This window comes from Artemia sp. Qi Xiang Cuo, chromosome 1 (assembly GCF_049724085.1).
Source record: "Artemia sp. Qi Xiang Cuo chromosome 1, ASM4972408v1, whole genome shotgun sequence".
Lineage (NCBI taxonomy): Eukaryota > Metazoa > Arthropoda > Branchiopoda > Anostraca > Artemiidae > Artemia > Artemia sp. Qi Xiang Cuo.
This window is the reverse complement of record NC_142794.1, coordinates 64,112,676-64,129,550: the sequence shown is the minus strand read 5'-3', so window position 1 is coordinate 64,129,550 and position 16,875 is coordinate 64,112,676. Positions and strand designations below refer to the sequence as shown.

General features: G+C 35.5%; 1 protein-coding gene across 1 annotated transcript in view; it reads right to left on the bottom strand.

Annotated features, from left to right (window-relative positions):
• The window catches only part of LOC148956590 (uncharacterized), a 198,170-nt gene that overhangs the window by 35,999 nt on the left and 145,296 nt on the right, over positions 1 to 16,875 (bottom strand). Inside the window, exon 5 of the mRNA XM_089091333.1 lies at positions 12,780 to 13,011. Coding sequence (XP_088947459.1) covers positions 12,780 to 13,011 — 232 coding nt within the window. The remainder of the gene's footprint in view (positions 1 to 12,779; positions 13,012 to 16,875) is intronic.

The window sequence follows — 16,875 nt, the reverse complement described above, 5'->3', positions numbered from 1 at the left end:
TTTGTCACCTTTTTGAAAGTTCACATGTTAATAGTTTGTTTTGATTTAGTTCACCATCCGCCTAAATATTTCTTATAATTGATTAATGAAGATATTGTTATATTCTCTTTGGACTATTGGCTACAAAATGGCTGTCTCACAATTTCTATCGAATATGTTTGGGGAAAAGAGGACATCAGGGGAAGGGGGGGCTAATTTCGCTCCATCACGCTTGACTCTAAAAATGGAACTAGACGTATGCATTTCCAATCAAATGAACCTCCTCTAAAGTTCACAAGACCACCTCTTCATAAAAACCTTACATCCCCCCGGGGAATAATTTAAAACCCTTGTCCCCATACGTTGGGGGGGGGGGTTGTGTCAACCCCAAAGGCCGTGTTATGAAGTCTTTGGACTATTTTTGATCAAATGGCTATCTTAGAATTTCTATCGGATGCATTGGGTGGAAACATGACGTGGGGGGGTATAGCTGCCCTCCAATAAATTTGACTGTCAAAAATGGCTTTTCAACTTCCGATTTCCAACCCAATGAGCCTCCTCCGAAGTGTATACGACCCCCGTTTCCATAAAAACCTTAAAAGCCCTCGGGGCCTACCTTATAAACCTAGCCCTGAGGATTATGAGGGGGTTCTCATCCTCAAAGACATAATTTCTGGACTTTTAAACTACGTCAAACAAAATAACTATCTCGAGATTTTTATTTATTTATTTTTACTTTATTCAATAAAGGAGGAAGCCATGGGCTTGTCGCATTTTGACTGGAACCATTTGGGGAAATGATGGGCGTGAGGGGGGGGGGTGCCCTTCAATCACTTTTGACTATTAAAGAAGGAACTAGCCCTTTCAATTACCAACCGACTGAGCCCTTTTAGAAGTTTTAACAACAACAAATGGCCATCTTAAAATTTATATCAGATGCGTTTCTGGAAAATACGACGTGTTTGTGTGTGTGTGGGGGGGGTTATTTGCCTTCTGATCACTTTGACTCTTAAAAAGAGCACTATAACTTCTGATTACGGTACCAATCCAATCAACCCTCTGTGAAGTTTATACGACCACCATTTCTATAAAAACCTTATATGCCCCCAGGTCGTAACTTACAACCCTTGACCTGAGGGCTATATGGGGGGAGGGTATCCTCAAAGACATAATTTCTGGACCTTTCAACTACACTGAACCAAATGGCTTTCTCAAAAATTATGACTGAATGTGTTTGGGGAAATGATTGGTGTATGGGGAGGGGGCTGGATGACCTCCAATCACTTTTGACTGTCAAAAAGACCAGTAGAACTCCTGATTACCAATCAAATGAGCCCCCTTCCTATAAAAACCTTATATCCCCACAGGGCGTAACTTTCAACAATTGCTCTGAGGGTTGTGGGGATGGGGGGGTGGTCTCATTCTTACAGTCTTAATTTCCGGACATTAAAACTACCCTTAACAAAATGGCTATACCACAGCTGTGAGTTTAGACGCGGATTGAAGTGTTTCACGTGGGAGAGGGGGAGCTGGTTATAAGTAAAGATATCGGGAGACCATCTTGTGAAATCTCCTTGTCAAAGAAGTGCCCTGGTATAAAAAAAAAAAAAAAAACAATATATGGTGCCCACATCGCTTTTTACTTAGGCAGCGCTATCGCGCTGCCCACGATATTTTTTCTTGAGATTTCAATTATACATCATTGGAAGTGCTTATTAGACCAGGTAACCCCCCCTAAAATTCAGTCTATGGGCGCCCATGCTTCCACATTCTCAATAACAACTAGAGTTCGATACACCTATCGTTATAGCCAAATTAAAAAGCGCGTATCCGGGTCTTGGAGCTGTACTGCCTTGGAATTTCATGTTTTTTAACTTTTTTTTTCAAATAATTTAGGATGTTTCGCTTTTTGAAGCATATCTCCAACTCGATAGTTGCTACAATTAGCACTTATACTATTCCCCCTCTCTCTATATTTCTCCCACCTCTTTCGTCTCTCCCTCTCTCCAATAGTCCAAATCAATAAAAGAAAATTATAGTGACCGAATTCCTGTTGTAACTACAATTGTACTTTCTTGCCAAACTAGTTTATGCTATCATACACACTTCGATAACATGTATTTTTTTGTAATTACTACATACGCTTGTGCTGTAACATAGTAATCAACAGTATCTACAGATTGATTATTAAGCAAAGGATGATCAATCTGTATCTGTTCCCATTCAAGGATGATGCAATGTATGGATGAACGAAGATGGATAAAATAACTTATAGTGAATAACGTTTCTTATTAATCAGATAAAAAAAATAATAGAACAATATTAATCTGAATTGCTTTTAAACAACCTCTAATTGACTTAAAAAAATCCAGCAATTAAACATTCGGAGGAATTTAGCAGTATTGTTAAGATCGTCTAGTAGCACCATCTGTTTTTCAATCACATTAGACCGCTCGCCCAAGAAAACAACAATTCTGTAGCCTGGACAAAAATATCGCCAAGGACAAAAAGAAGCCAATATGAATAAGTTTTTCGAGTATATTTTCAGGATATTTGCAAAACTATATCACCAAGGACAAAAAGAAGCCAATATGAATAAGTTTTTAGAGTATATTTTCAGGATATTTGCATTGTTTCTAACGAAACATCAGTGGCAACGGTATAGTGTTGTCTATAGTAAAGAGCCATAAGGCTTCAATGTATTATTCTTTTTTTTCTCCCAGATGGTCGTATAAATTTCCAAGAGGGCTCATTCAATTCAGAATCAGAAGTTCTAGTGCCCTCCCGTTTAACTCTAGAAGTTCTAGAGTCAAACATGATTGGAGGACAACCAGCCCCCTCCCATGGCCTTTTCCTCCAAAATGCCTCTTATCACAATTTGAGATAGTTTGTTCAAAATAGTCCAAAAGTCAAATAATTATAGTTCCGGGGTTGACAAAGCTCCCGGAGCCCGTTGCGTTTGTGGAAGGGGCGGTCTTATAAACTGTGGAAGGGGCTCATTCGAACTGAAAACGAAAAACCCAGTGCAGTTTTTAAGAACCAAGACTAGTCGGAGGGCTAGCACCCCTCTCCTATACCCCCCCCCCCCCGAATACGTCGGATCAAAATTTTAAGATAGCCATTTTGTTCAAAATGTCAAATGGCAAAGGTCAAATAGCTAAACCTCCAGGGTTAACAACTCAGCCTACTGGACAAAGACTATAAGTTATATAAGTTGACCATTGTTAAAATATAAGGATCTTTATTGAAAAAGGGCGCCTGACTGATCCTGGGTCTCCAAAGAGGATTAGAGGATTGAAGTGAAACTTTGAGGGATGTTGAGAGGGATGCCGATCACAATCAACACCCTAGGTCATGTGCTTGCTGATTGTGAAAAGGGAACATCAGAAAATAGCAATACCTAAAGAACGACTGAGCATATTAAGTAGAAACGTTCCAGGTGTGTTGAGCAAATATTGAAGAGACATTGCAGGGTGAAAAGCCCCCCCCCCACTTCCCGCCTCCCAAGCCATTTTTAGCTTCAATCTCCCTAAAGATATCTAATCAAAATTATGGAATTGCCATCTTGTTCAAAATCGTTGAAAAGTCCAATAACTATATCTCCGGGGATGACACAACACCACACAGCCCCTAGGGCAAGTGTTGTAAGTTATATAAGTTGTTGTAAGTTAGGTTTTAAGCTGAAACTTTCAAGGAATGCTTAAAGAGGAATAACAATTGACCAAAAGGTGATATTTGCAGGCCACTATTATTACTACTATTACAACTACTACCACTAAACCTACCACTCCTGTAGCGAATTTTACAAAGGCCGAGGATACTGAAGTGAAACTTCTGAGGAAATGTTGAAGGGAAAGTTGAACTAAACCAGAAAATAGTATGTACATATAGATATTATTGAAACTCGCGCCATAATTGGGGTCAAGAAGGACGACTTCCCAGTTCACGTGTCTAGTAATTTTTGTTCGTTCTGACTTTGAGTTGAATATCAGTTTTATTTTTGGTACATTATAAGTGCATTATTGGTTCCATTTTTTATTAAGCGTAATATCTGTTTCTTTTAACTTTAATATCTGCCTTTTAATATCTGTTTTTTTTATTATAATTGGGGTAAAAGGGGGACGATTTCCCAGTTCATATATCTAGTAGTTTTTGTTCATTTTCAGTCTGAGTTGAATATTAGTTTTATTTAAGTTCATTATTGGTTTCATTATTTATTAAGTCTAATATCTGTTTCTTTTAACTTTCAGTTCATTATTCATTATAATTTCTGGTAGGTTTTTTATTTATTTATTTTTTTATTTTATTTTTTCTTATTCTGCTTGAGACATAGCTTCGTTCCTTAGTTTTGTTAAAAAACCACTTTATTTTTATTTAATTGGGAAAAGAGGGCAAGTTTGACCCTGGGTCTAAGGGTATTAAAGTAAAACTGTTTGAAAATATAAAGGTGGATGTCAAACAAAGTCAAAACACACAATATGCAGGGGGTTGTCAAAAGGACACAACAACAATATTTAAGGAACAGCTAAGTTATAAAATTGAAACTTTAAAGGCATATTGATAGGGATGTTGAAAAAAGGAATGGAGGGCAATCACCCCACCCAACCCCCTCTTGCCCTTTTGGATGCGCCCTAATACCGGTAGAAATTTAAAAAGGTCACTTTATTCAAAATAGCCAGAACGTATAATAGCTATGCCCAAGCTCCAAAACCCCTGGGGCAAGGAATATAAATTATACAATTCGTTTTGTTCATTTTTTACATGCAGGTTTTATCATTGGGAAAGGGGGGAATGTTTGATCCTAGGATGTCCAAAAAGGCGAATGGTATTGAAGCAAAGTTTCGGGAAATGTTGAGGGGTAAGTTGAGCTAAATAAAAAAAAAACTATCTGTATCCAAGTTATCAAAAATTCATATCTGCAACATTTTAGGAACAGGTAAGGGTATTAACTTGAAACTTTCCTGGCCACTACAACTGCTACTACTTCTATTACGGCTGCAAATGAGACTGGTTGCGACTGCAACCGTGACTACTTCTAACTGCAACAACTTGCAAATGTGAGTGTGGCTGCTTGCAACTGCAACTACATCTGACTTGTGACCGCTTTCATGGAATACTGAGGGGGATGTTGAACGTTGGAACTTTAATGTTAAAAAAAAAATTACTTCGATAATTTAAAACTTTGATGTTGAAAAAAAAAATGATACTGAAATGGGGGATATTGGAAAACTTGAAACTATGGTAATCAAAACGAACAGAAATTAATTGGAAAATTTTCCGAAAAAAGGAGTTTTTCAAAGAAACGTAAAGAGCCATATTAAACTTAAGACTAGCAGAAATAAATCCCTTTGGTAACACAAACTCAAAACGCACAAAAATAACTAGTAAAGAATAAATGAAACCCATAAAGAACAAGAATTAAATAAACAATCATAGTAAAGATACATATAACAAGTGCTAATGTAAATGAATAAATAAATCTTAAAAGGAGTAAAAATTAAATTGAAAAATTAAATTAAAAGAAGTAAAAATCAAGTCAAATTAAAAACAAACAAAAATCATTACAAACAGGGGTTTGGCTAATGCCCGCTTCCCCTCCCCTGGTCGTAAAAGTCTAAAGCCTACTGCATCATTTACACTTTACTGAAAACGAACTATTTTACAAATTTTTTTTTTATATTTACAGTATTGAAAAATAAAAATATAAATTACGATGAAATAAAAAAGAAAGTTCTGAGATATTTAATGATAAATATCATTATATATCTAATATGAAGTTTAATCTTAATAGTTCTTTCCAAGGACTGTTCAAGACACATATAGTTTTGAATGTAATGCAAATGACACAATAGGCCTTAGACGTCTACAGTTAGAGAGGGAGAAGGAGAAAGTCGCCAAACTCCTGTTTGTAATGATTTTTGTTTGCTTTAAGTTTGATTTGAGCATTCAATTTAATTTTTACTCCTTTTAAGATTTATTTATTCATTTATATTAGGACCTGTTATTCGTATGTTTGCTATTATTTTTTATTTAATTTTTGTTCGTTATAAATTATTGTAGAAATTTATTTCTACTGGTCTAAAGGTTAGTTTTTTCTTATATTTTTATATTTCTTATATTTTTCTCTTAAGCTCTTTACTTACTTAGACTTAGTACTTCCCTCGCCGTTCGGCGCATAAGGCAGCAAGGATGCCCCTCCACGATTACCTCTCCAGCGTCTTTGGCCAAACTTCATGAAGGGATGTTCTTGAGAGCCGCGCGTCTTTTTCTAGGCATCGTCCAAGTGTAGCCTTCTATCGTCCTCGCCATCGAACTCCTGGAGGAGTCCAACACCAAACATCATGAGGCAGACGTTTGCTGCCCATTCTAACCATGTGCCCCTAATATCGCCACCGACTGCTTATGACTTTGTCAATAACGAGTGGCTGTTTAGTCTTCTCTCTAATGAATCAGTTTTTAAGTTTGTCCGTCGAGTTGATTCCGAGACTCCGTCGAAGACAATTATTTTCAAAACTCTGGATTCTTTTTTCTAGCTGTTTTGTCAGCGCCCCGCTTTCAGAACCATACATTAGTGCTGACAGGACATTACTATCGAAGAGCTTCAGTTTTAGCTTCAAAGAGAAAGTGGCACTTCTCCAAACATTTCTTAACTTATCAAAGGTGCTTCCTGCGCACGCAATATGTGTGGCAATTTCATGATCGAGGCTTCCATCGGTGCTCACTAGACTCCCAAGATATCTAAACATCTCTACCTCTTCAATTTCCTTTGCTTATCTGACAGTGCCTCAGCAGGTAGTTTATTCACATTATTGCGCATGATTTTAGTCTTTTGCGTGCTTATTGCCAAACCTATTCGTTCACCTATTTTCAAGAGCTCATCCATGTTGTACCTCTCTTAAGTGAGAAAGGAGCGTTATACCGTCTGCGAAGTCTGCATCGAATAAAGTGCGATTTTCATTCAACTGGATGCCACCTATGAAGTTGCACGTCCGCAGGATAAAAATAAATGAGCATTGTAAACAGTACTGGGGACAGAATGCACCCCTGTCGAACGCCTGAGTTGACTTTGAACCACTCAGTCAAGGTCCCATTATCAGTTCGAACAGCACATTTGTTCATCATATAATTCCATTATAATTCTTTCAATTTTATAAGCGAAGCTATAGTAGCACAATACTTTCCACAATGAATCTCTATGGACTGAGTCAAAGGCCTTCAAGAAATCGATGAGAGCCATTATGATTTCAGTCTACCATTCATTTGATTCTTCATTAAGTATTCTAAGACTAAAGATCAAGTCAGCACATGACCTACTTGGTTGGAAGCCATGCTGTTTATCTCTGAGTATGGCGTCAACTTTTCTATTGATGCGATTCAAAAGTACTTGGCAGAGGATTTTCTTCCTGCAGACCGTAGGGTGATACCTCGCCAATTGTTGCAATCAGTAGTTCTACCCTTCTTAAATAATTTCACTATAACCCCTTTCTTCCAATCTGTGGAAATACCCTCAGTGTCCCATATCTGCATTAACACTTGGTGTAGCGGCTCAGCTAGCACTACAGCACCGTATTTCAATAGTTCAGGACGTATACCATCGATGCCAGCTGCTTTTCCATTCTTTAGTTTACGCAGTACTGTCTTTACTTCATGTAAACTAATTGGCTCTGTACTTGTCTAATTGGAAAAGGGGTCGACCATCTGGGAGGTCTGTAGGATCAGCAGGAGGGGCAAAGTTTAATATTTCGTGGAAATATTATATCGTAAGCTATTTATTTTTCTTTGAAAAACTTCTTTTGCAGAAAGTTGTTTTTTTTAATAATCAATTATGTATCAGAGGTAATGGCCAGTTCATTTTGGGTGAGGTTTTAAGAGAGGGAGGGAGAGAACATGAGATATTTTTTTTATAGCTATTATAATGACACAAAGTATAAATTATTAAGATATGGCATTATACCCATTTTCTGGGACAGATTGAACTTGAAATCCTCCCCCACTCAACACCGTTGATGGGAAAACACAGAAGACAAAATGAATGTAAACATTCTTCTAAAGAGAGAAAATCATACGCAGCGCAATAGCACTGCCTCGGTAAAAAGCAATGTGGGCACAATGTATTATTTTTGATCTTAGACCAGGGCACTTCGTAATGAAGGACTTGTCGTAAAAACTTCGAAAAGAACTTATTTAATTGGAAATTGAAATGGCTAGTGCTCTTTTTAATATTCGAAAGTGATAGGAGGGCAGCTAACCCCCCTCCCAAGCCCACCATTCCCCCCAACACATACGATCAAAATTTTGAGATGGCCATTTTGTTCAAGGTAGTTGAAAAATCAGGAAATTATGTCTTTGAGGATGACACCCCCCTCCCCCACACACAGCCCTGGGAGCAAGGGTTTTAAGTTATGCCCTGGGGGCAAATAAGGTTTGCACAGAAAGGGTGATCGTATAAACTTTAGAGGGGGGCTCTTTGGATTGGTAATTAGAAGTTCTAGTGCCTCCTTTAAGATTCGGAGTGATCAGAGGGTGGATACCCCCCCCCATTCATCGTATTTTCCTGAAGTTCATGTGATAGAAATTTTGAGATGGCCATTTGTTGTAGTAGAAACTTCGAAAAAGGCTCATTACATTGAAATTGAAGGGGCTTTAATAGACGAAAGTGATTGGAGGGCAACTAACCCCCCTCCCACACCCCCATTTCCCCAAACACACCCAAACAAAATTTTGAGGTAGCCATATTGTCCAGTGTAGTTAAAAGGTCCATAATTTATGCCTTTGAGGATGACAACCCCCCACAGCCCTCAGGGCTAGGCTTGTAAGTTATGCCCTGGGGGCATGTAAGGTTTTTTTTTTATAAAAAGGGTGGTCGTATAAACTTCGGAAGGGGCTCATTGGATTGTTAGTCAGATTTCTCTAATACTCTTTTTAATATTAAAAGTGATATGTGGGCAGGTAAAGCCCCCCCCCACACACACACATAGACACCTTGTATTTTCCCGAAATACATCTTACACAAATTTTGAGACTGCCATTTGTTGTCCAAGAAACTTCAAAAAAATTTCATTTGATTGGAAATTGAAAGGACCTTTTTTAATATTCAAAAGTGACTGGAGGGCAACAAGGGCCCCCTTCCCAAACACCCATCGATTCCCAAAACACATCTTATAAAAATTTTGAGAAAACCATTTTGTTCAGCGTAGTTGAAAGGTCTGGAAAATATGTCTTTGATAATGACAACCCCCCCCCCCCAACCCTCAGCGCAAGGGTTTTAAGTTATGCCCCAGGGGCAAATAAAGTTGTTATGGAAAGGGTGGTCGTAAAAACTCCAGAGAGGGCTCATTAGATTGGAAATCAGATGTTCTAGCAACTTTTTTAAAATCAAAGTGATAGGGGGCACCCCCTACGTCGTATTTTCCATAAATACATCTGATAAAATTTTGATATAGCCATATGTTCAAAAATCGTTCAAAGATCATATAATAAGGCCTTTGGGGTGGACAGAATCCCCCAGAGTCTTGGGGTAAGGATTGTAATTTATGCCCCAGGGGAATATCAGGTTTTTATGGAAGTGGTGGTAGTTTTGACTTTAGAAGAGGCTCATTTAATTTAAAATGTATAGTTCTAGTTCCCTTTAAGAGCCAAAAGGGAACGGAGAGCAACTAGCCTCCCTTCCTGACACCCTCTTTTCGCAAAACACATTCAATTGAAATTGTGAGATAAACATTTTGTTACCAATAGTCCGAAAATCATATAGCAATGTCTTTAGGGTGGACACAATCCCCCAGAGCCAATAGGCAAGGGTTGTAAGTTATGTCCCGGGGCATATAAGGTTTTCGGGATTGGGTGGTCGTATAAGCTTTGGATCGGATGGAGTTCATTTGATTTGAAGTCCGAAGTTTTAGTGTCCTTTTTAAGAGTAAAAGTGAATGGAGGGCAATCAATCCCCCTAAGCATATCATTCCCCGGAATATATCCGATCGAAATTTTAAGAGATCTATTTTGTTCAACCTTTTTGAAAGGTCCAGCAATTATGTCTTTGCGGATGTCAACCACCCCAGTGTCCTCAGGACAAGGGCTGTAGAATAGGCAATTTGTTCATTGTTTACACATAGTATATGTTATTGAGAATAGTATGCAAGTTTGAACTTTACTTTCCAAGAAGACGAAGAGCATTCGGGTAAACCTTTCAGAGAATTTTTTGAACTAAATCAAAACACGTTATGGGTATAAGGATTGTCAAAAGGGTGTAGCACTGGAATTATGAGTATATCAACTTGGAAAACTCAGGAAATGATAAAGGAGATGATCAAAAAGCCAATATTTGCATTCTACCAATGCTACTACAACTACCACCTCTACTAATACCAGATCAATCTATTTATAGTATTGAGGGGAAATTAGAGCTAAATCGAAAGACGCTATGTGCATGCAAATTGTCAAAATAGCGTATCAGAAGAACTGATTTGGGTAATACGCTGGAACTTTCAGAGAATGCTTAAAGGGGAAGATCACCTCACCAAAAGACAATAAGTGCTCACTACTGCTAATATTACTATTACTGCTGCATTAACTACTACTATAACTTCTATTTATACTAGGCCTACTTGTAAGGCTAAGAGCACTGAGAGGAAAATATGATAACATACAGGTTATCAAAAGGTCATATCAGCAATGTCATAGCAAAGGCTAATTATATTATGTTGAAACCTCTAGGACTTGATGAAAGGGATGTTCCACTGATCAAAAGGCCATATGTTAATACTATTTCTAGTAATGTCAACACTACTACTATGACTACTATTACAACTATGCCTATGGGTATGAAGGTGAAATTTTCAATAACAGGGCATGTTGTGAGGGATGTTAAACAAACCAAAAGAAAATATTTGCATGCTAATACTACAGTTTCTACTCATACTTATACTACTATTTACCATTTACCATTACTATTTACCATTACTACTGTTGCCACTAAAGCTTAGGCTACTACAATTAATTCTGCTGCCAATACTATTTCTAGTGCTATTAAAGCTAAGGACATTAAGGTGAAAAATTCTGGATGTATAGTAACTAAATAGAGCTAAATCAAAACACACTATGCCCACACAGTTTTTTAAGCGGACACATCAGAAATGCTTCAAGAACGGTTGATGGTATTAAGCTGAAACTTTCAGCGTGTGTTGAAGGGGATGTTAAAGAAACCAAAAGATGATATGCGCATACTGCCACTAATACTGCTACAAGGTGAAGCTTTTAAGGAATATTTAGGCGGATGTGGAACTAAATCAAAACAAATTATGAGCATGCGGACTTTCAAGAAGGTGACATAGAAATATCTAAAGAACAAACTATATTATTAAGTTAGACCTTTAAGGGTAATTTTTGGGGGATTTTGAACTAGCCAGAAGGTACTATGTGTATACTTTCAATACTACCACTACAGTTACTGTTACTAATGACACTAAGGGTATTAAGGTGAAACATTTACGGAAAGTTTAGGAGGAGTTTCAATTAGACGAGAAAACTCTGTGCATGTAGGTTTTCAAAAGTGCATATAAGCAATATCATATGCTTCACAACTCTATAATAGCTAGAAATATTATTGTAAATTTTAAAAGAGCTATTACGATTCAAAATTAAAAGTGCTGGTGCCCTTTTTAAGTGTAAAAAGAGATTGGAGAGTAAGCAGCCCTTCTCTCAAGCCCATTTTCCAAACACATCCAGTCAAAATTTTGAGACAGCCATTATGTTTAGCATAGTAGAACGGCCCAGCAACTATGTCTAGGAATATTGGGTATGCCAACTCCACACAACTGCATAATTGGCCCATTATGCTTTAAATAAATGTTGCTTTAAACTAAATCCAAAGGCATTGCGCTTATGGTTGACAAGAAGACACCACAGCAATATATCGAGAACGACTGGGATTATTAAGTTAAAACTTTTGGGGCTAATACTATTACTACTTCTTCTCTTACAATTTAAATAAATAAAAAGAGTGTAAGTGTATCCAGGTTGTCAAAGAGCATAGATAGAATCTTTTGGGAATGATATTGTTTTATTTTCAGTTCAACTTCAGGACTAATGTAATTAAATTAAAAGATACTGTTTGTGTCAGGATTAAAAATTGTTGAAAAAGGTTCTCCAACATACAAATAGCAACCCAAACTATGGATTCTTATAGAAAAAAAACTAAAAAGATAAAAAATATCTCTTCCTATGAAAAAGACAATGTCAACAAAAAACGAACAGAATCAATTTAAATTTTTTTTCCCCAAAACAAGTTTTTTAAAGAAAAGTATAGAGCTCCATTAAGCCAAAACTGAACGGAAATAAAGTCAAATAATCTTCCAAGCGTAAAACTACCACAAATCACTATCAATAAATAAATGAAACTCAAAACGAACAGAAATTATAATAAATAGCCGAGTCAAACTCGAGCAAGAATTAACATTAGTACGGCTGATAACCCCCATGCCTTCTCAAGACCAGACATAATCCGCGCTTTACTGAAGACAAAACGTTCTAAATATCTTCGCTTTTTTTAATTTCATATATAAAAATTATCAAAATTTTAAGGAATAAATATCAGTATATGTCAATTAAACTGACAATTCACGGTCATTCGTTTTTTTTTCTTTAAGTAAAACACAAAACGCAAGTAAGATTTTAGCCGCATATCCTTTAGATTGCCGTCAACTAGCCATAAATCTACCCACTGAGGCTTAGATAAGCACCAGTGATAAGCGCTAAAGATATTTTCACTTTCAATCAACCTGCCACCAAGAAAATTTATACTCTACCTTCTTCATACCCAAGTTCAAGATTCTTCGACTGTATCATAAGCTGATTGCTATTCATAGATGTCTGGAGAACCGTGGGTAGTCGAACTGTGCATGTACAGCTGTGGCGTTGGGCCTGGTAAACACATTCGTGTAAACTTTGTAAGCGTGACATGTGAACAACTATTGTAGCCACAGTTATAACAATACACAATGTGGCACATAAAATACAGCAGCCACCGCATAATTTGACCTAAAAAATGTACCTTTAACTTTTCACCAAACAATTCAAAAAGCGAAATAAATTGGTCTCTTGAATGTACAAATAAAAAATAATTTTTTTTTCAACTGAAATTAAGGATCAACATTAAAACTTAAAATCAGCAGAAAAAATTACGCATATGAAAAGAGTTGCCCCCTCCTCAATACTTCGCTATTAGTAGAGATCTATGTTCTATTTCCACTACTTTATGTTCCTTCCTATGTTATTTGGGATTGCGTAATATTTTATGAAGGACAGGTTTCTGATAATTTGGTCAAACATGTTTTGAGAGTATGGTCGTAATTATATAACTTAAGCAAACTGTTTTTTTTAAATCGAAAACTAGAGATTGTCAAATTGCGTATTTAGGAATTGTTTTGATTGACATTTTTGCAAAAAGGGATAAGGAATTCGCAAATTGGACACTATGAACGATATTAATTAATGTTTTGAATAATAGGAGTGTGAATGATTCTAATTAGTGATTTGATTTTATGACCTAGCTTTACCTCTCCAATGTGGTCTGTATAATACACAAGTGATGTTTGAACAGTGTTGTCAATTTAAAATAGGGTCTAACGTTTTAGTATACTAAAAAGTTGATACTAAGAGAGTTGTAGATGTTAAGAAAAGAATTTTAATAAAGAAATTCAGAACAAACCTTACAAATCCTTGCAAATCAAGTAGTAAGGTGTATATGAGTACGACCCATCAAGGATCATAAGCACCAACGACCCTAACCAGCAGAGCCATCAACTCCCCCAAGGTCCCTTATCCCCAAACTCGAAGGGCGCCCCCGCCCTCCACCTTTTTGCCCCCCCCCCCTTTTCTTTTTAACATGATATATTTTTTCAACTTTTTTTTTTACATGTCTTCGAATCAGATGAAACAAACTTAAATTCAGTAGTGTTTTGTCGTGGTTTACCTTTTCACAGTTACATTCTCTTAATTTTTCAAAGTTCATTTTGAATTTCCTTCGTGAAATGCATGAGTTAGATCATTTCGAGAGTTTCTTATTATGCTTTTCTATGTCAAAGTCAACTTCCCATTTTATTTAAAATATGAATTTTAGTTTCTCTCCGTTAAATTTGATAGTTACAAAAATGCAGCAGGGTCTTTATTTGATTTAGCTTTTCACAGTTGTACGCTCCTTATTTTCAATTACAACTTTTTAATTTCAGTAGCGAAATGCAAGAGTTGGATTATTTTAGCATTGTTTCGTCGTGGTTTACACAGTAACAGTTACATTCTATTGATTTTTCAAAGTTCATTTTGGATTTCTTTCGTTGTAATGCAAGAGTTGGAATATTTCAGTAGTGTTTTGTTGTGGTTTACATTATCGCAGTTACATTCTCTTAATTTTTCAAAGTTTATTTTGTATTTCTTTAGTGAAATGCAAGAGTTGGAATATTTCAGTAGTGTTTTGTTGTGCTTTACCTTGTCACAGTTACAATCTCTTGATTTTTCAAAGTTCATTTTGGATTTCTTTCGTTGAAATGCAAGATTTAGAATATTTAAGTAGTGTTTTATCGTGATTTACCTTCTCACATTTACATTCTCTCGATTTTCAAAATTTATTTTGGATTTCTTTCGTTGAAATGCAAGAGTTGGAATATTTCAGTAGTGTTTTGTCATGGTTTACCTTGTCACAGTTACATCCTCTTGTTTTTTTTCAAAGTTCATTTTGGATTTACTTCCTTGAAATGCCAGAGTTGGAATATTTCAGTAGTGTTTTTTCGTGGTTTACCCGTGGTTTACGTGGTTACGAGGTTACGTGCACGCGCACGTAACCTCGTCTAAATTAACCTTAAAAAATGAAATAAAGTTATGTCGACTTTGCATGTCTCTCTCACTATGTATGCGCCATTGCGGTGTACACTCCATGTCTTTCTTGTCAATTTTATCCGATATAGCCGACAAATGATGTTGATAATGCATTTAAAGGATGTTGATAAAGCATTTATTCACTCTGATACTTAGATTTTGTCAATTTTATCCCATGTATCAAAGAAAATGATATTGATATGGAATTTAATCACTCTGATACTTAGATTTTATCAATTTTATCCGACATATCCGAGAAACGATGTTGATAATGAATTAAGTCACTCTGACACTTAGATTTTGTTAATCTTATCCTATGTAACTGGCAAAGGATGTCGATATAAAAAAATATTCACTCTAACACTTAGATTTTGTCAATTTTAATCTATGTATCCGAGAAAAGGATGTTGATGTAGATTTTAATCACTCTGATACTTAGATTTTGTCAATTTTATCAGAAAAATCCGATGAAGGATGTTGTTAAAGCATTTATTCATTCTGATATATAAATTTTGTCAATTTTTATTCGATGCATCTGACAAAGGATGTTGATAAAAAAAATTATTCACTCTGACACTTAGATTCTGTCAATTTTATTCGATGTATCTGGCAAAGGCTGTTGATAAAAAAAAGTTATTCACTCTGATACTTATATTTTGTCAATTTTATCCGAATAATCCGACAAAGGATGTTGATAATGAATTGATTCACTCTGATACTTAGAGTTTGTCAATTTTATCCGATGTATCTGGCAAAGGATGTTGATAAAAAAAAATTATTCACTCTAACACTTAGAATTTGTCAATTTTATCCTATGTATCCGAGAAAAGGATTTTGATATAGAATTTAGTCACTCTGATGCTTAGATTTTGTCAATTTTATCTGACATATCCGATAAAGGATATTGTTATAGCATTTATTCATTCTGAAATTTAGATATTATCAATTTTATCCAACATATCCGACAAAGGATGTTGATAATGAATTTATACATTTTGAAATTCAGATTTTGTCAATTTTATCCTAAGTATCCGAGAAAAGGATGTTGATAAAAAAATTTATTCACTCTGACACTTAGATTCTTTCAATTTTATCCTATGTATCCGAGAAAAGGATGTTGATATAGAATTTAGTCTCTCAGATACTTAGATTTTGTCAATTTTATCCGGCATATCCGATAAAGGATGTTGTTAAAGCATTTATTTATTCTGAAATTTAGATTTTGTCAATTTTATTTGATATATCTGACAAAGAATGTTGATAAAAAAATGTATTCACTCTGGCACTTATATTTTATCAATTTTACTCGATGCATCTTGCAAAGGATGTTGTAAAAAAAAATATTCACTACTGATACTTAGATTTTGTCAATTTTATCCGACATATCCGATAAAGGATGTTGTTGAAGCATTTATTCATTCTGAAATTTAGATTTTGTCAATTTTATTTGATGTATCTGACAAAGGATGTTGATAAAAAAATGTATTCACTCTGGCACTTATATTTTATCAATTTTATTCGATGTATCTGGCAAAGGATGTTCAAAAAATTCACTCTGATACTTAAGATTTTGTCAATTTTATCCCACATATTCGACAAAGGATGTTGATAATGAATTTATTCATTCTGAAATTTACATTTTGTCAATTTTATCCGATGTATCTGCCAAAGGATGTTGATAAAAAAATATTCACTCTAACACTTAGAATTTGTCAATTTTATCCTATGTATCTGAGAAAAGGATGTTGATATAGAATTTAGTCACTTTGATACTTAGATTATGTCAATTTTATGCGACGCATCCGATAAAGGATGTTGTTAAAGCATTTATTCATTCTGAAATTTAGATTTTGTCAATTTTATTTGATGTATCTGACAAAAGATGTTGATAAAAAAAATGTATTCACTCTGGCACTTATATTTTATCAATTTAATTCGATGTATCTGGCAAAGGATGTTGTTAAAAAAAATATTCACTCTGATACTTAGATTTTGTCAATTTTATCCGACATATCCGATAAAGGATGTTGT